General features: G+C 42.8%; 2 protein-coding genes across 3 annotated transcripts in view; one reads left to right on the top strand and one right to left on the bottom strand.

Moving 5' to 3' along the window:
* PLG (plasminogen) overlaps positions 1-3,618 on the top strand; it is a 38,063-nt gene extending 34,445 nt beyond the window's left edge. Inside the window, exons 18-19 of the mRNA XM_072829905.1 lie at positions 2,444-2,589; positions 3,209-3,618. Coding sequence (XP_072686006.1) covers positions 2,444-2,589; positions 3,209-3,370 — 308 coding nt within the window. The 3' untranslated portion in view covers positions 3,371-3,618. The remainder of the gene's footprint in view (positions 1-2,443; positions 2,590-3,208) is intronic.
* A 618-nt stretch (positions 3,619-4,236) lies between these two features.
* The window catches only part of SLC22A3 (solute carrier family 22 member 3), an 88,702-nt gene continuing 72,890 nt past the window's right edge, over positions 4,237-20,048 (bottom strand). The window contains exons 6-12 of one of the 2 annotated variants that reach the window (XM_072829929.1): positions 18,457-18,554; positions 18,123-18,337; positions 11,695-11,803; positions 10,862-10,974; positions 8,004-8,103; positions 6,232-6,278; positions 4,237-5,777 (exon numbers count right to left, since the gene is read on the bottom strand). In XM_072829929.1, the coding sequence (XP_072686030.1) occupies positions 6,233-6,278; positions 8,004-8,103; positions 10,862-10,974; positions 11,695-11,803; positions 18,123-18,337; positions 18,457-18,554 (681 nt within the window). In that variant the 3' untranslated portion in view covers positions 4,237-5,777; position 6,232. The remainder of the gene's footprint in view (positions 5,778-6,231; positions 6,279-8,003; positions 8,104-10,861; positions 10,975-11,694; positions 11,804-18,122; positions 18,338-18,456; positions 18,555-20,048) is intronic. The other variant, XM_072829919.1, reaches the window with a different exon arrangement.

The following is a 20,048-nucleotide window of genomic DNA, read 5'->3' as shown; positions in this document are numbered from 1 at the left end:
CCCCTTGAAGCCCACCTGCCTGCCGCCCATCTGTTCCACCCACCACCCACACTTTCCTCACCACCACCCTGTGCCAGGCTCCCCCATCTATGCTGGCCTCACCCTCACGGCCCTGGGAGACCATTCTCAGTATATGCACTGGACCAGGAGGAGTCAGCAAGCAGATGTCCTGCCTGTTAATGGATTTTCTTGGATGTCAATAATAAGCTTCTCAGTGGGAGCACTCCTGTTCTCCCCTTTGGTCTCCAGGCTTTCCCTGACTTTGATATTTCAAGGCAAGGAAAGCATTCAGGCCCAGGGGCTCATTCGGGTTCACCTCGCATCAGCTTTCAGGGCTCCTACTTCTCCCTGAAATCAGGGCTTCCTCCTTGGGTCACCTTCAGCCTCCCCGCCCTCAGAAGTGCCATCTCCTCTGTGGCCACCAGATGGCAGCACTTCTACACAGACCACATCGATTTCCTGTCAACTGGGGGTAGATTTTGTCACCAGCATCAGGATGTAGCTGGCTCAGAAAGCAGATGCAAGAGCAAGACGTTTGGATAAATTAATTTTCAGCAAAACATTCTGAGAAGGCTGGTCCCTCCATACATAGACTCAATTCGAGTAGTGCACCCCCCCACCCCAGCCAATGTTTCCTTGGTCACTTCCTCCACCAGGCCTCTACCCAGCCAGGCCTGGGACAAGCCTCTCCTTCCCTCTTATGTGCTCCTGTCAACTCTGGATCCAGTGTGAGTTTTCCAAACTCAAGACAGTTATCCAAATGTACTTAAAGTCTTTGGAGAAGAAATAGCACCTCATCTCTTGGCTGTTCCATGCTGGCAAAGATTTTTTTTTTTTTTTTTTTTGCAAAATGCATTAAAACTGGCCTTGCAGAATTGGAAAACTGATTTATTTGTGAAAACACGGAGACGTGCCCGGGTGTGTCTATCTGGAAAAGCAGCATTTCCTCTGGCAGGTTTGCAAGTGTTCCATTTTGATTTGCCAACGTGAAAAAAAAAAAGTAGTTTTTCACAAAAGAAGAAATACAACGAGTAAAACAAGCACACGAGACAGTGTTTACTCCTCCTGATTGGAAAAAGAAGTGCAAATTAGGACATGAACTAGGACAATTTCCACCTATTTTATTAGCAGGTACTTAAAAAATGTTAAATACTCAAGAAGCATGGAGCAAAGTGGCCTTTTTTTTTTTTTTTCTAGTGAAATTTTACATTGTCTTACCCTTTTAGGAAAAATTAGGCAATGTTGACTGGGAGCCATAAACATGTCTATATAATTCCTGGGAAAACAGTGTTAAGAAAATACTAAGGAATATAAACAAAATGCATGAACAAAGATGTGGAAGGTAGGAAGCTGCTGTAGGAGCCCAGGAGCAGGGGAGTGAAGACTTGGACAATGACGTCACAGACCTAGTTTCAAATCCCAGCTCCTCCAACTAGTTGCTGGGTGATCTTGGGCAAAGTGCACGGCCCCTCCCGGTCTCGGTGACCTTCTCTGTGCGACAGGAACGACAGAAATATCCATTTTGTGCAAGGGTTAAATGAGATACATCACCTAACACACTTGTGCCTGAAAAGGTTAATTCTAGTACATGATCGCCATTCTTTATGTTGTGGTCAAGTATGTATATAATGTAAAATTAGCTATTTTAATTGTTTGAAGAGTATAAGTCAGTGGCCTATAGTAGTCGCCATGTTGTGCAATCACCACCACTGTTTGCAGAACACTCCCCTGACCTTCAAAAGGAAACCCCACACCCCTGAAGCAGTTACTGCCCATTTTTTAAAAAATTTTTTTATTTATTTATGATAGTCACAGAGAGAGAGAGAGAGAGAGAGAGGCAGAGACACAGGCAGAGGGAGAAGCAGGCTCCATGCAGGGAGCCCGATGTGGGATTCGATCCCGGGTCTCCAGGATCGCGCCCTGGGCCAAAGGCAGGCGCCAAACCTCTGCGCCACCCAGGGATCCCGGCCCATTAAAATACTAATTATGAAGATTGTAGTGTTCTAAAAAAGCCCTTATTATATACTGTTGTGTGAAAACAGGATATAAAATTGTGCTATATGATATAAGTAGTAAAGAAAAAAAAGCATCTGAAAGTGAATAGATGTTATGGTAACACTTGTATTTCTCAATGTCTCTTTCCTATTGAAAAATGTATCTTTATAGTTAAAAAAAAAGAAACAAAAATAACAACAGATACCCCAAAACACTGTAAAGAAACTCAGGTTATTAAATCCAGATCTTGGGAACATGAAATTTTATATATCTATACCTCCAAGGGTTAACATGAAAAACATTCTGGTAGTATCAGGAACTGACTTCTTGCTTTATACAACCTCGTGGACAACCAAGAGATCTGTCCTTGCTGCTCTGTTGTTCTAGAATTTTCCTTGTGGGCATGTTTTGGATCCAGTAACCATTTCTTTAATCTTTTTAAACACAGGCACGTATGGTGCGGGGCTCCTCAAGGAAGCCCAGCTGCCTGTGATTGAGAACAAAGTGTGTAATCGCTATGAGTATCTGAATGGAAGAGTCAAATCGACAGAGCTTTGCGCGGGGAATTTGGCTGGAGGCACAGACAGTTGTCAGGTAAGAACAAAGTCAATCTTCTGCTGTCCTGTCTTGGCCTCTTAGATCTTTCAGCCCCCAAAATGGCAAATTCAGGAAGGCTTTGTCAACTGAAGGCCGTAGTCCAAATGCTACCCAGAAACATTTGAGGTCTGTCTCTGAATTCTGATTGAGCTCACCTAAGGGGATTTCTTGGTGAGTTCTAGATCAGTTGTAAGGGAGTAGGTGAGTACCATCACTACCACAGCCCCCACATCTTCTGGAGAGTATGCTGGTGGATGGCCTTTCTGGTAGAGAAGTGAGGGAGAGTGTGAGACAAAGACCAACTACACCCCCTTTGAAATTGCTCTTGGATTTACTCTGCATAAGGGAAGCCCCAAGGCAGGAAGGGGTGAGTACCATATTCACAAGGGAGCTGTTCCCCAGCAACACAAACTGGTGCGGTTGTGTTAAATATGCTTTGTTAGGTGCTGAAGCACAGCAGATATTCAAATAATATATTAGTAAGTTCCTTTCTAATTGGAAAAGAATGTTCAAATGCTGGGGAAACTTATACTTGGATAATAGAAGGATGACATCCCATAACAAAAGGATGGTGGTTTAATCCTCACATGGACTTTTTTTCTCTCTCTCTGTATAGGGTGACAGTGGAGGACCTCTGGTTTGCTTCGAGAAGGACAAGTACATTTTACAAGGAGTCACTTCTTGGGGTCTTGGCTGTGCCCGTCCCAATAAGCCTGGTGTCTATGTTCGTGTGTCAAGGTTTGTTACTTGGATTGAAGGAATAATGAGAAATAATTAGTTGGATGGGAGACAGAGTGATTCATCAACATACCTAGAAGCCAGAACACGGGTAGGGAATTTAGCATGCTCAGAAATAATTGACAGTAATCAAATCAAGACACTGTACTTATACCATCTACTGCCAAACCTCAACGTTTTTTAGTATTATTGTGGATAAATGTTTCCCGTGCGTGGACTGTTGGATTCTGTAATAATAAGTGACACATCTATAACATTTATTGAAAATAAACTCTGTACTTCCTTTAAGTTTTTTTTGAACTTCATTGGTTTCGTGTTCTTTGTTTATCCTACCAATTTTAAGTAGTGTAACTCTAATAGACTTAGGTGATTTCTCGCTTCCTTATAAGGTATAGTTGCAAAAAGGACTAAGAAGACTGTAAGATCATAGAGAAAGGAGCAGAGAGGTCCCAGTAAGTCACTCAGATATCTATCTTGTCTGCAAGAGACAGCTTGACATACATCTCTAAAGTCTTTATTTCTGGCACTGAGATGAATGTTTTCAGAGCTTCAGGATATATGGGGAGTCATGAGAACAAATTCTATTCTTGGGAATGAAATGTGTTACTGACAACTTGACGTTACCCCAGCACAGGAGATACTGGGCAGAGAGTTGTACACTGTGCAGCGGACTGGGCAATGCAAGTGTAATACAAGACCAGTAGAGAGTCTGAATGCTATTCTGGGTCACATCTGAATCCAGGAATGGTACCAAGGGCCTGTGAAGGAACAACGAACATACACTGAAGGTGGACCACTTAATTTCCATTGCTCATTGGCTGCGCAGATAGGAAGTACACATGGTCTCATGGGAATAGTGTTTGACAGTGACACATGGTCAAAAGGAAGAAAGGAAATGAACACTAATTTTACTTGACAATGGAAAATTTTTTATTGTTACCAGAACCAAAATATCAACTCAAAATACAATTGCAAGGTGAGAGTTTCAAGGAGGAACAGTCATCTTACAGCAAGGAGAAATGCAGAGAGAGCGAAAACCCAAGTGTGCGTGAATGGGTGACTGCAGCATTAAGTCCTCAAAGAGCAGTGTTTGCCTCGTTGAAAAAGAAAACACTCATATTCAACTCTGTTGTGCTTTAAGGATTAAAAAGCTTGTTTACACATACGCTGTACATATTGTCACGTGCTCACATAGAATTTTCTTCTTCATTGGCAAGATTTCCCTTGGTGCCCATTTCGTCTGTCCACGCAAAATAATTCATTAAAAAAAACTCTACATCAGATTTACTCTGAATCTGAAAATACAACAAATACAACACATAAAGCAAAACAACAGAGAAAGATAACATGTTTGCATGTAAGCTCCACATTTCAAAAGTCTCCGTAACAAAAAAGGGACCGTATTCCTTATTAGTGTCTATGACATCAGTTATAAAGCTTTTGCTAATTCTTTTAAGCATGGATATAACTGACCTTTCTTTTAAATTAAAATGTAAGCTTCCTCCCAAGACAAGTTACAAGTGTCAAGATTGAACAAGACCAATCCGCGTTTTTCACTCTTGACCACAGGCAGCATCACAGAACTGAACTCCCAGGTATAAGATAAATATCCCTTTACGATGAAAATGAAGACCTATGACATCATAATCCATGGGTTTTGTTCAATTAGGAACAGAGTGTGTGGCTCTAGATGTCCACTAAACCGGGACCAAGCTATTCCAAATCATCTCAGGCCCAAAACTGACTGATGAAATAACAGAGCCAAATCCTCAAATTGGACAGCGGATTTGTTCTGAATCATGGAATGAGGCCTGAATGTGCCAACAAGCCCAGATGCTACAGAGCGTACAGAGTCAGAGCAAGGAGAGAAAGGGAAGGCTCAGTACCACGTGGCCCAAGGTCCTTAGGTTCAGTGTCTCCAGATCCTGATCTTCCCTGGTTGCTTCGGAGCACTCAGGTCAGAGCTTGAGTTCCTTGATCAGGTTTGATGAAGGAATTTCTATACCCTGTTCCCAGACCCCCAGGTGGCACATCCTGCATCTGTGATGGAGTGAGCGGTCATGGGACTCTGCGGAGGGCTTCTCTCGTCCTTCAGTAACCCAAAGGGTCAGAGACACTGCTCCAACTTCAGGAAATCACTCAGGGGGAGCTATCCACACAACAGATCCTTTGCTAAACCAGCCACATACTATGTGTTCCCAGAAACTTCAATAGCATTATAAATCCTAACTCAGCCCACATTATAGAAAAATACTCTGGATAGTCTGAATGTCTTTGTACAGTACGACACCCACGTGGAGGCACACAGCATAAGGTAGCTGAAATGGACACACACACGTGTCTGCAAGGCACATCGGTTCCTTCCTTTGTTCTTTGGCAGGGAGTCTCAAAGGTGAGAGCTGGAAACTTGAGTTTTCTTTTTCCTGCCACATTTATACGAATATGGACTAACAAAACAAGGAGAAAAGAGAAAGTCCTTAGGAAATATTATACAACTAATCCCAACAAAGTTTTCTTGCTACTACTCAACGTTACAGTTGGTTTTGATCAAACACACTCATGCATAACTTTTCATAAAAACCCAATTCCAAGGTAATGAAAATGACGGTCTCCAGGCTTTTAAAAAAATTTTTTTAAAGCCTATTTTCGGCCCCCAGGCATGGGTTAAGTAGCATTGCAGCATGTAAGTTCTTCATGTGACAGGACTGGACGCCACCCACCCTAGCGTGGCCCCCAAGCTCGGATACAAACCAAGCAATTGCCTAGGAAGACACAGATAGCAAAATGTTTCTCTTTTCTGGATGAGGCAGGACTTTACAATGGTTTAACGCTCAAGAGGATTTCACACGGTTTTAACACCTTTCGTAAATTTCATAATTTTGATTGACAAAATGGCAAAACCTTAAAGGGAATCTTCCATCTCACTCCGAATTTCAGGTAGCATTGTTCTAGGGTGAAAAATAGGTAGAGCTCTGGGTAAGAAATAAGCCATTACTTACCACTTGATTTCCAAACAAGCGTACAAATCTGTTCGGATTACTTCATGGGCAAATGTTCCCCTGTCCTCTGACTGGCCAGGCCAGCTACTGAGATATGAGCTGATGGTTTTATTTTAAATACACTGATAAGTTTTTCTTAGGAAAGTTCTGGGATGATTAGTCGATCATACTTTTTGAAATAGCATCAAGAAACAGGACAATGAAATCAGTTTGTAAGTTTTCAAGGTTTGGAACAAGATTCGTGAGACTTTTAGCAATTGTTGCCTACCGCTGGGGAGGAGGGATGACATCTCATTAAAAGAGAATCTGAAGAGAAAACATCAAGTAGTATGCAGCGTAAAATAAGAAAAGCATACACACAACCAAGGCACGTGTGCCCACTGGACAGCATCAATGCCATTCCTGGCATGGAAAAGTTGTGAATCTATCTAAACGCAAATTTCCCAGTACCTAAAAGAGTGAGGCTATGAACTGCAATTGCCCAAAATCACTTGGAGAATTAAATGAAATTACATATGTGAAACCACTGATCATATAGGCACTTAAAAAATGTCGACTTCTACTCTCTTCCCAATCTACGAGTGAAGAGAGCCATGAGGCTAATAACATTTCAGTCTTCTTATAAATATTGTTTGATGTAATTTTTTTTAAAGTTTAGAGATTCCATATCCTTAACTTCTGGTCTTTATTTAGAAGACTACTTTTATTTTAAAAACTTGCTGTTACAAACTTTTTTTAATTATGCAGATAATACAAGGCCATGTGTTGTAATTAGAAAATAAAATAATACAAAAGTCTACAGAATGTAAAAGTGATGTCTTCTTCCCAATTCATTTCCCTATGTGTAGACCTCTTGCTACACATTCTCTGTTCATATCCTTTTTCTCTCTTTTTATTGTGAAATATTTCAAGCAGAGGAAATTAGAAAGAATTCGTGGTAGTGTGGATTTTTGTTGCTATAACTCTCCATGTTTATATATTGGTTGGATATTAACTTTCCTTGCATACTGGTTAGATGCTCTTCTCTTTCTCTCATAATCTCTCTCTCCTTCTATCTCTCTACTTTTATCCATCCATCCATCCACCTACCCACTTACCCATCCACCCACCCATCCATCCATCTATCCATCTATCCACCCATATCTCTCTGTCCTCTATCTTCCCATCTAGCTACAGAGAGGAGTTACTAATGCTTTTATTTTTTAATAAATACTATAACACATTGTTCAGCAAGTTTTCCCTTTGTGATCAATCTTGAGGATCTTACCATGTCGTTCCACACAGATAAATGTCAATTCTTTTGATCTCCTATGGTAATCCACACCCAGAATACATTAGCATTTTCATAATCAGTTTCCTACTGATGCACATTTAAGGTATTTCTACTTTGTTAAATCATCCTGTCCTTTCCTTTAGATTGTTTCTGAGTTTTAACACCTTACTTAGAAATGTCTCCCTCTTCATAACCACGTTTAAAAAACAATATACATTCTTTTATACTTTTGCTTTTTTTTATATCAACCTTCTAAATCAACTTCAAATTTTCTCCCGAGGATGTGATATGGGAATTAATATTATTTTCCCCTGTGAGTGTTCAATTTTCTCCACAGTACTTTTTCCTCTGTTGTTTGATATGCTGCTTTTATTAAAGATGTGCTGAATTTCATACAATACCTGCCAAGTTTTTCTACATCATCCACTGTTTCTGGCAAGGCAATACCCTTGGTTTCGGGCAAAAGCATCACGAGCCCACCGCAGACAGATGCCAGGATACCTAGGGGATAGGGAAAGGTAATAGCACACCAGGAAGGCACAGCCAGCCCACCCCGGTCATGCTCCCTGCTCCCCCTGGAGTAGCTGTGCTCACTCACCTCAACCAGCCCCTACCAGCAGCAACCCTCTGCTTACCCTCACCAGCTCTCCAGTTTTCCTCTGCCATATTTGAAATGTTCTCTGCCTTTCTCAGATGCTATGCAGCCCTACCATCCCAGTACTCTTGCACGCAGCCACCACTCCTCCATCACTCCCTTAACAATTATTTAATGGGTGCCTAGGTGCCGACCAGTCAGAGAAGACCTCACCTCCTGCTCCTCAGGGAAGATGGCAGTCACCAGACAGGAATCCCCTCAGCCTCCTTTTACTGACCAAGAGCTTGACTGCAACCTCTCCCTCCCTTTCCTTAGGGGTCATATCACACCATTATTTATTACCTTTGTTTTTAATATATTTGATATATGTGTTTTAAGAATGGCTATGTTAACAACCGGGCTCAAACATTCCTGAAAATGTCACTGTTGGCCTCGGCAGGTGGGCGCCAGCACCAGCACTCACCACCACGGTCAGGCCTCACCTTCACCTGCTCTCTCTTGGCTCTGCCTCCTGGGCTCCAGGCCCCACTCCTGCCAGCTCCAGACCCGCTGGCTGTGCTTCCGGGCCCTGCTGTCTGGCCCCACAGCAGCACCGGCTGCTGGTGAACACGCTGCCGTGCCCTGGCCTCCCTGCCTGCTTCTTTCTGCCCCCCTCCCCTCACCACCATCCCTCTCTTGTCCCTCTTCCTCTCCTTGATGGGCTCCTGTTCTATTGTCATGCCTGATACTTTGTCACTCCTCAATGCTCTGTCCTGCCTGGACCTTCTTTGCGCTCACGCAGTCTCTTCCCATGGTTATCTACACACAGATGGCTTCCAAATCCTTGTCCCTGCTCCACGCTTATCTCTGGAGCTTAGGCCCCAAAGCCTACTGGCTTCCTTGCGGGCACTTCATGGGACCAATGCCCCAACAGGCTCCCCCACATTCTGTAGACCTGCTCCTCTGGCGTGCCCTTAACAAAGCCCTGGCGATCTCTCCTCTCCCCAGCCAGGAACCCGGCTTTCCCACCTTGCTCTGCTTGCAGTAAGCCCACTCAGTCATCCCTCTTGCCAGCTTTGCTTTAAGCATTTCTGGAATCTCTCCACGCCCAACACTCCCTATGTCATCACCTTAACCCCGGCTGTCATGAGCCCTTACCTGATGAAACTGGTCCACCATCAGCACTGTCCCTTCTGACCCATCTGCATATGTGCCATCAGAGTCGGGCTTCTAAAGTGCAAACCTAACCCTGTCAATCCCAGCTTCGAGCTCTTGGCTCCCACTGCTATTTGGGTAAAGAGCAAAACTTTGCAGGATGGGAAGACCCTTCCCAAACTGGCCTATGTCTGCCTCCCACGTTCACCTCCCTCCCTGGCCCAGTGCACACACTGTCTCCTTCCTCTAACACCCTGGCTCCTGGAGAACAGCTTTGTCCTCGGACGCTAGGGCTTCCCACTGCTTGGAGCCCCAGCTGGCACTTCCCACGTGGGTAATTTCTACCGTCTCAGATCTCAACTAGACATTCTTCCTTCCTCCTTGACTCAGGCAGGTCAGGTGTCTCTGTACTGTGCTCCCCTGGCACCTTCTGCTTTCAGTATTTACCACACTGTGATGTGGCTGATGGTTTGGAAGTGTGGCTCTCTCCCCAGCCAGACTCTGCAGAAGGGCTGGCTTCCCCAGCACTCCCCGCAGTTCAGGCCGAGACCTTGAACCATGGGGCTTCCTGACCACCTGCTCTTGGGTGAACAACGGCGCTCTCTTTGCTTTTTCGTGCTGGGCACAGATTCAACGCTAAGCTTGCTTATCAGATCCCATGAAATAATTTGAAATAATCTTTTCTTGAATTCGGTGGTGTCAAGTGTTTAGAAGCCTTACTGTCCCTAGCTAGCTAGCACTGTGATGAATTTTGCATTGCTCAGGGTTTATGTCCTCATGGACTCGATACTTTCATTCTAATTTAAATAGCTGGGCAACATGAGAAAAACATCCTCTACCAGGAATAAGGACACAGAGGTGGGGGGAAGGTCCAGGAGAAAGGGGCCCACTTGCGTCCTTCCTTGCTGAGGAGGGCAGAGGCAGGTATGAGACCCAGGCAGAAAGGTTGCAAGAGCACTTGAGGGGCACTGGGCTGAATTATCCTAAGCCCCTTGCCCCTAAGCCATGGTCCTATCCCCTCCCACAGCCTGAGGAGATTAAAGGCATGAACTTGGACAGCACAGAGGTTACTGGGCACACGGGTTCTGTGTCCTCCGTTCTTTCTGCACAGCATGCTCCACATCAAAGCAAATGAAGACATGATCTCAACAGATACAGAATATTTAAAAACAGAATTGGTTTTTAGGCTTATTTTGAAATAAACTGAGGATCCAAATTGGTCCCTTGAAAATTACTGGCTCTGTTCCCCAATATCATAAGTTTCCCAGCATTGGAATTTAACTCAGAACCTAAACAAAGAAAGCTAAATTGAATACAACTCGTCACAACCCTTTATTATAAAATAAATAGAAATCACTTAGGGTTTCACATTTCGTTATCATCAGACGGACTACTCAAAACCCAAGCAGTTGTCATTAAAGAAATTAAATCATCTCATTAATAGCACACCGCATAATTGCTATAGAGTTCTATTAATACAAAGAATATAGATGAAGGCATTTAGGAATAGTGTATAAAATGAGTTCTTACCAAAGATGATAAGAGGTAGTTCTAGCCAAATGGCTGCTAGCCGGAAGAGAAGAAACGGAGCTATGATTCCCCCAAAATCACATAAACCTGAGCAGAGAGAAACTCCAAAGTTTCTGTAGAGTACAAAATTGTTTAAAAAATATTAAAGTACCTTCAAGATAAGTAGAATATTCAGATGTATAAGTAACAAAGACATTTTAGTAGTATTTACCATTTCTATAGTTTTTAACTTTGAAAACTACTACTCTCTTATTCTAAGCAAATCATTTCCATTCTGCCTCATTTTGCATCTGGGCAAATGCTGACTCACAGTGAGGACAGCGAGGTGGGGAACATTCCACCTGCCGCTCACCCCCCAGCCCACGCTGTGATGCTAATGTGGCACCTTGGCACACTCACTTGACAGTAAGGTGTGCACACGAATATTCCCCCAGGAAAGGAGGTCAATTTGCAGCCCATGCACACTGTTTAACTTTGGCCTTCATTCATCAGCTGCTTACAGCTGCAAGAGGTGGAATGTGGCCAGAACAGAGGCGATAGCCTTTAAACAGAGTGATACTGATGAAGACGGCTTTAACCCACACTAAGCAAGTACCCTAACTAAGATTTTCTGATCCCACAAAACCACAGCTGGGTATCAAGATACTGCTATGAGGAATACTTCTATCAAAAAAATGTGGAAAGCACCCATAATTCAAAGCATATCTTCTTTATTGGCTGAATTCAGCCCAGGCTAATAAATCAAGTTAAGGAAACTATTTCGTAGTTTTTAAGTCAAAACGTCTGGCTGCAGAATTACTTAGGACAAACCATGACATATAGGTTGGAATTACCGTAATGTTGTTGGGTACAATTCTGAATTTACCAAATACACAATTTCAAAGGCCATGGTTATCCCTAGTCTTCCCAGGGTAGCAACCGTGGTTCTCAACCAGGGTATTCCTGCGAACATAGAAGATTTAGAAAGGAAGAGTTAAGGGTTTGCTTTCAATAATACATCCCCATCCCAAAACAACAAAAGGCATTTGCTTCGTGTTCTCCTGGGCCCAAGTCTTTGCTAATTTTAAGCACGAATGATGGATACCTCCAAACATTGTAGCCAAATTTTAACAGCAACAACAACCACTAGGATGATAGCTAATATTTAGTGTGCTAGTTGCTTTTCTGAGCAGGGTTAGATGATGGGAATATGACGCAGGAGCCATTTGTTGAGCAGTCACTACAGTGAAAATAGTGTGCAGGCACTGCTTTCCTAGACGGCCTGAGTACGCCGGCTGTTTGTCTGGAAGGTGGTCTTCACTTGGACCCTTGAGAACCATTTACCGCAGCCTGGTACCTGTTTCTCCCCTCTTTGTTCCCACTCCTTGTGATAGCACACAGAATAGCTGTTCCTAGCAGACCAGGAAAAATCTGGACATGAAGCTGATCTTGGTTTCTGGAGGGCAGGCTTTGAGGACTGTGACCTCTGGAAAGGGACATCCATGCCTTGTGTTATCACTAGGGTATATGTCCCCAATATTGCTACTTCCCCAGAAAGTCATCCAGCAGGAGCCAGACTCTTAATATTAGTTGGTTAATTCATTTAAAAATGAACTGTTTTAGGGATGCACTGGCTATCTGAGGAAATTCTCCTTTCCTCCACAGCAACTAGTGGAAAAAGCCGAAATTCTTCATTAAATATTTTCTTTCACACTTTAAAGCAAGGAGTAAGCCATTTTTGCCCTAAAAAGCCAGTGCTCGGGCAGCCCAGGTGGCTCAGTGGTTTAGCACCGCCTTCAGCCCAGGGCCTGATCCTGGAGACCCCGGATCGAGTCCCATGTCGGGCTCCCTGCGTGGAGCCTGCTTCTCCCTCTGCCTGTGTCTCTGTCTCTCTCTCTCTCTGTCTCTCATGAATAAATAATAAAATAAAATCTTTTAAAAAAAAAGCCAGTGCTCTAAATTTCTTGAGTCGTGCAATTTATGCTATCCTCCCTCAGTGGACACAGGTGCATGAGTAAGCTCCTATCTGCCCTCCAAAGCAAAGCTAAGGACGCTCTGACTTCCACCTTTGAAGATGAAACCTTTCTCTTTTACACTCCTATTTATTCGTGCTCACCCCACACTAAATGGTCCTCTTATTTCCTAGAAGAATTACTGCCCATTCCCCCAAAATGATTTTTTTTTTCATAGAAAAGTAGGCATGAATGCGGAGGAGGACAAAAGAGAATCAAGCTCAGTAGGTTTATGTGTATTCTCTACAGACTAGTCAACAAATAAAAAAGAGCTAATACTCACTAAATAATACAAGTGCCTGGGAGGGCAGGCACACACACACACAAAAAAGATAGTTTGAGAGTCTGGATCATAGCTGGGAGGCTACAAAATTACGTTCTGATTGCAAACTGGCCGAGGACGTCCTGGTGTACTTGACGTTTTTCCCAGATGAGAACACCTGTAGCTCTCACATTCACAGTTACATCAGACGGTGAGGGATGTCAGAGTTGCGCTGATGTGCTGGGCTGCCATCTGCTCTGGCACAGAACAGTTGTAAACTGTGTTTTATTTAGGCTTTGCCTTTTCATTAAGGCCAGGGAGGGGGACCAGGAAATGCATTCCACCCCAGCCTTCAATGAGCAGGTGGTACAGTGCCAGGTGCCAGGGAACAGAAAGTGGGAGCTCTTGCCCAGATTCCCTGGGTCCCAGCCCGACCGGGCAACCTTTCGCTGCTCTTGGGCTGCAAAGAATATCGCCTGCTACTGTGGAAATAACTTGATTATCCAGGTTAAGTTCTTTTTTTTTTTTTTAAATATTTTATTTATTCATTTGAGAGAGAGAGCGTGAGCGAGAGAGAGCACAGGACCAGAGGGCAGGGGCAGAGGTAGAGGGAGAAGCAGACTCCCTGCTGAACAGAAAGCCGATGCCACCGATGCCAATGCCAATGTGAGGCTTGATCCCAGGACTCCAGGATCATGACCTGAACCAAAGGCAGACGCTTAACCATCTGAGCCCCCCAAGCGCCCCCCAGCCTAAGTTCTTAAGTTATAGGTTTTTTCTACTGAATCAAGACTACTCTGTGAGTCCTGCTGGTAACTTCAATGACAGTTTTAGTTTACAACTGAGGCCAGAACTGTTTGCTGGAAAGAATCAAACAAAAACCAAGACACCAAATGAACACACACACTCACACCCAAAAAATATGTGGTTCACTCAGTGAATACAGATAAATAACCAGTCAAGTGAATAAAATGTTCAGAAAATGCTGTCAAGTGGCCATCCTGGAGGAGACGTGGTTTATCCTACATGCTGACTTTGCTCTGAAAGACTCTCAACTCATTCTGAGCAGCAGAGGCCACTGTCTAACCACACTGAGCTAGAGGTTTTGGTGAAACGTGTGATAAAACACAAGTCCCAAAGGCACCGCGCTGTTCGTTAACTAGAGAGTGAAATGAAAGCAATTTGTTAGGCAGCGTGAATGATGTGAATGATGTGTGAGTATGACGTCCGCAGGCAGAAACTTCTGACCATCCCAGTAATATACTGCGTTCCTCTTGGAGTGGCAGGAGACACCTTTCAGTAGCAATGACAAAAGAACACAAGACAATTTACAAATGAGTACTGAGGCTGGAACTATGCACAAAGACGGTGCCTCGGAACCAACAGTGCCTCGGAATAGGGATTTGGTCAAGGGGCCAGAGTTTACTGGGAATAATACCGCAATTTTTGAAAAAAGGATACAGGATTTTAAAGAAGCACTATTTTACATCTCCTCTGATACACCACCTGCTTTGATTTCTGAAATAAAATGTAGAGAAAATTTGTAATAGAGCTATGTAAATTAAGGTACATTGTCTGACTTTTGTTTTCTTTCTTTCTTTCTTTCTTTCTTTCTTTCTTTCTTTCTTTTTTTTTTGACTTTTCACTTAAAGGGAAATACAAGTAAAAGGCAGCCTTCCTGTTTCAAAATGAAGAATACTTACCCAAACGGCTAGGTTTGTAGCCATCCTAAACAAACCCAAATGAAAGATGCAGATGGCTATGGACAAAGAAACCCTTCTCGTTTTCAGACTTTAATCAGAGTTCAAAAATTTGGGTCAAAAGCAGGGAGGCTTAAGTGAAGATACACCCAGAAAAGCTTTCTTCTTTACAGAATCCCATTCTTCAGACCATAAACAGTTGTGCTTAGTGGAGGGAAAGCCTGTTAAATTGTTCTCGATAATTTTAGAGCTGATTCCACTAAAAGGCTAATCAGCATTCTCTGCAGGGGCTGCCCTCCTCTTCCTGACCCCAAGAGTGACTGAGAGAAATCTTTCTAATGTTAATTCAACAGCCCAAGTAACCAAGTCCAAGAGCTCCCTTCAGTAGAAGGGCTGCCAACCCAAGTGAGGAACTGCTGTTAAAATGTGGTACTCCCGAGGAGCATTAGGGATGTGGGTTTATTCGTGCCAATCATGCCCGACCTATGACTATACCAGCAGCTGAGTCTGTGAAGATACAAATAAGAGGTGTCCAGAATAAGAGCAATTATTTTTCAGTATTGCTGAGAACGATTCGAAGGCTGTAATAGGGAAATTATGTCCTCAAAATAAAACTGATAGGACCAAACAGAAAGGCAAATTTTCTTTGCCTTATATTTTCCCCTATATGAAAGTGCTCTCTACAAAACAGCTCGATTCCCACACACCTAGTTACTCCAACGCCGATGTGGATGTATGGCCTAGAATGCTCTCTGGCATCACGCAGAATGCAGCACACATCAAAATCACCCCAGTCAGTCTGGGGTCCAGAGAATCTTCCAGGGGAATGTTACATCATGAAATGATGGGTCACCTGTAACTCATTTCTCCACCCTTCCCTAACTTCCTATGCAACAGATACTTAATTCCACGTGCCATGAGAAGAGAAGACCTTGCTGTAGGGAATTAAACCCCAAATGATACGATGTCAGAGTAAAATGGAAACAACAGTGAACTCTCCAATGTTCCTGATTCGTCACCCTTCTACTTAGATTGTGCGTTATTTGCAAGGACCGGAGTTACATCTATCTCATTCAGGCTCTGTTCCCACACCTAGTTTGGTGGTGGCAATCATTTTTTACACTTTTCCACAATATTATCCCTTCTTTCTTGATCTTCAGATGATTCTCAGAAGAAAAGACAGCCTCTCTGGGGCTCACACAAGGACTACCAGAGAATCTGCTCTCTCAGTGACCCCCCACCTCACATATCCTGTAACACGGAAATAATGAACTTGTTCTAATTCGCACATTCCCTAGGACCCCGTCCTGTGGCAGAGATAAGGCAGGTTGTGTTAACCATGCATCTGGGGTCATCTGCCACTCTGCCACATGCCCTGGTGGTCATCAAGCCCCAGCCCCCTCACAACCTCTGACACTTCCCCGAAATCACCCTCTCTCTCTCCTACCCAGGCCAACTGTCATGACCTTAATTCCTGCTGTCCGCATCTCTCCTTCCTCACTGCCACCATCCAACGTGATGTGGCTATGAAAGAAGTTTTCAGGACTGTGCCCAAGCTCCTGGCATGGCCTGTGAGGCCAGTCACCGCTGGTGGCAAGTGATCCTCAGCCCCTTTTTTGTGGATATTCCAGTGATAACAGAGAACATGTACTCCTGGAACCCTCAAAGATGGTTCCTACTTCTAGGAACCCGGTTCTACTGTGGAAAAAATCTCTCCTTCCCTTCTTCCCTTCTGTCTAGTACATTTCTTTTTTAAAGAAGTTAATTAATATTATTTTTTGGTAATGTCTACACCCAACATGGGGCTCGAACTCATGATCCTGAGATCAAGAGTCACATGCTCTTCTGACTGAGCCGGCCAGGCACCCATGTCCAGCACATCTCTTTTCCTTCTTCATATGTGCCTAGCTCTTACCTCTGTGTAGCTTTTCCTAATTACACCTTGCATTTCACTCCTTGTACCTACATTTTTTTAATCATGTAGAGCCTTCAAAGAGCTTTATTTTTCTAAATCTGGTACAATTGGCTCTTGAACAACATGTTTAAACTACATAGGTCCATTTACATGCATACATTTTTTACACAGTACTATAAATGTATTTTCCTTACAATTTTATTAATAACAATTTCTTTTCTGTAGCTTACCTTATTATAAGAACACATATATAATACAGATTACATACAAAATATCTGTTCATCAACTCTTTTGTTATGGGCAAGGCTTCTGGTCACCAGTAGGCTATTAGTTAAGTTTCTGGGGAGTCACAAGTTATATGCAGGTTTTTGACCATGCAGGAAGTCAGCATCCCCACCCCTGCATCAAGGGTCAACTGTAACTAATTCATTTATTTCATTTATCACAGTGAGTTGTGAAAGCATTAAAGTGTCTATACCATCCCCCTCAATGTTTATAGCAACATTATCAATAATAGCCAAATTATGGAAAAAGTCCAAATGTCCATTGACTGATAAATGGATAAAGATGTTGGAAATAATGGAATACTACTCAGCCACAAAAAAAAGAATGAAGTCTTGCCATTTGCAATAACATGGGCAGGACTAGAGAGTATTATGCTACATCAAGTCAGTCAGAGAAAGACAAATACCATATGATTTCACTCATATGTAGAATTTAAGTAATGTAACAGATGAACATAGGGCGGGGAAAGAAGGAAAAACAAACTCTTATTTCTAGAGAACAAACTGAGAGTTGCTGGAAGGGGAGGTGGGTGGAGGGGGGATTGGCTACATGGCTGATGGGCATTAAGGAGGGTACTTGTAATGAGCACTGGGTGTCTTAAGAAAGTGATAAATCACAAAATCCTATACCTGCAACTAATACTATATGTTAACTAGCTAGACTTTAAATAAAAACTTGAAAGAAAAACAAATTTAAAAAAGTATCCATATCCCTTACTAGGTGAACCTTTTGAAGTCAACAAGCATCTTCCTTTCTTCCTTTTGTACCCCTGGTGTTTCACCCAGGGCCAGCGACAGGGCCCGTAAGCAGGAAATATGGTAAGCATGATCAATGATGGCATGAAAGTAAGTTAAATAAAGGTGATCAAGAATAAACTATATGACTACAAGCCAGATTTTGCACAACATCTATTTCATCCATAAATGAACCTAAAATGGAGGAAACAGAAAACCTGTAGAACCAATCAGAGTTGTTACGCTGCTTAAGTAGAAAATTGAGTGACATCACTACAGCTTGTCTGGTCCCCAGATTCTGAGGCGGAGGTACATTTTCTAAGGACAAGAGGGTCCCCATTCTTGATTATTTTGATTTAAGACTGTTTTATTACCTTCGGGTAAGAACGCAGTGACAAGACAGGCCACTCCTGCCACTACGTTGCTTCCCGCAAACGGAAGGCGCCGTCCAAAACGCTCAATGGTCAGTAAGATCAAGAGGGCTGCGGGCAGCTCCACAACTCCCGAGATGAAAAAGTCGATATAGAGGTTGCCTCCGATAATTCCCAGGCGCATGACGAGGCCCTGATAAACCACCGCACTTGTGAACCTGGAGCAACACGGAAAGACAACGGAGACCAAGTGAGACATAACTTCAGCCTGATATGAAGGAAGGGACGCGTGGTAAATTCGATACAAGCTTTTGAGCCCATCACAAGTCAGACTTACCAAGCAAACATAAGAATAAGTGTGCATTTCCTCATTTGGGGAGTCCTCACCAGATCTAAAAAGGATGGATTACTAACTTCCTCATCTGTAACAGTGATCTATACAAGAGAAGCAGATTTCAGTAGCAAATACAGCAAGACACACCTGCATATTATAGATTTTCATTGACCAGATTCAAAGCCACCGAGTCAAACGATCTGACTGAGCTGACAGGGTCTTTCACGACTATGTCTCAAAACCTGAGAATGAAGAGTTTGATTCCCTAGCCGTTATAAATGGTCAAATTCACAAAGCTGCGGTTGCTGCTCTGAGAGGCTGTTCTCTGGTGAGTACCCCTGGCCCTGGTGCTAGTTCGCTCTGACGAACCAAGAAAAAGAGGTGTGTTTTACAGTCAAATACATTTGTGCATTTATTGAATTGGAGAAAATAAATGTAAAAGGGGCAAAAGCAGGTGGGATCCAAATGAACATTTTTAAAAATTAAATTATCAACCTTATGTTAGCAAATGAGAGTATCTTAAATTCAAGAACAAGCACAGCACCAAAGGTATCAGTTTGCTTCCATTTACTGGAGTCTAGCATCTTTCTGACCCAGGAAAATTCAGCTCATCTCCATTTGGCCATCCAAGAAGATGGTCTTTTCTTTAATTATATGAAATAAATATTGCTGTTTGCCTACAATGTATAAGGCACTGCAAAGGAAACCGAGCAGCAGGCACTTTGTCAGTCACAGAGGCTAAGCGTTACACTTGATGAGTCAAACAAAGCTTGATGTCTCCTGTCTATGCCAGCTCCTAGGAAAGTCACACACAAGCAAAAGAAGACTGCAAAATCAATGTTTTTGGATGACTTTCTCTTTCTATGTCATTCTAATACTGTATTTCTTCTATACCAAAACACATATTACTATTTCATTTGATTCTCATCAAAACTCTAAAGTTACTACTTTTATCAATACTGTTTTATAAATAAGAAAAACAAGGCTTTGGACCTCAAGGATTAGAGGGAAAGTGGTTGAGCCAGGATTTGAAATCAGGTAGTTGATGGAGATCCTTTATTTTAATGCTCACATTGCACCACTGAATGTATCAAAGGATTTTTATTTTAGAAAACTTTGTAGTTGATGGTCGCTCCATTTTTAAGGAAGGACATTACACACTTGGCCAAAAATCTAACCTTTAGTTAAAATACTATTTTATGGAAAAGTTAGTTTGACTAAAATAATTTAGAGCTTGAATATCTTTATACTCAAGACCAAAACTACCCCATACTATGAGGGCAGTTGCCCTCCACGGATGTATCACTTTTTCCAATGACTCTTTTCTTTACACTTAGCGGTCTTCCACAGCTCAGACTTGCATCAGCTTGGCTGTGCTCATTCAGACTACTCCCTTTTCTCTGGGGAGTCCCTGTTTGCTCTTCCCATCCACACATCTGTACCACTGCTCCCTCAGAGCACACAGATGGTGACAATCTTTTCTTTTCTAAAGTAATATTTGCAATAATTTGTTATAGCTTCTCTTTCATTCCCTCTTCAGTCTTATCTTCTCTCCATAGCTATGACTTCTATCGGCTAGATAAGACTCTGTACAA

The sequence above is a fragment of the Canis lupus genome, chromosome 1 (genome assembly GCF_048164855.1).
Source record: "Canis lupus baileyi chromosome 1, mCanLup2.hap1, whole genome shotgun sequence".
NCBI lineage: Eukaryota > Metazoa > Chordata > Mammalia > Carnivora > Canidae > Canis > Canis lupus.
The sequence above is the reverse complement of the archived record's forward strand: the minus strand, read 5'-3'. Positions and strand labels throughout refer to the sequence as shown.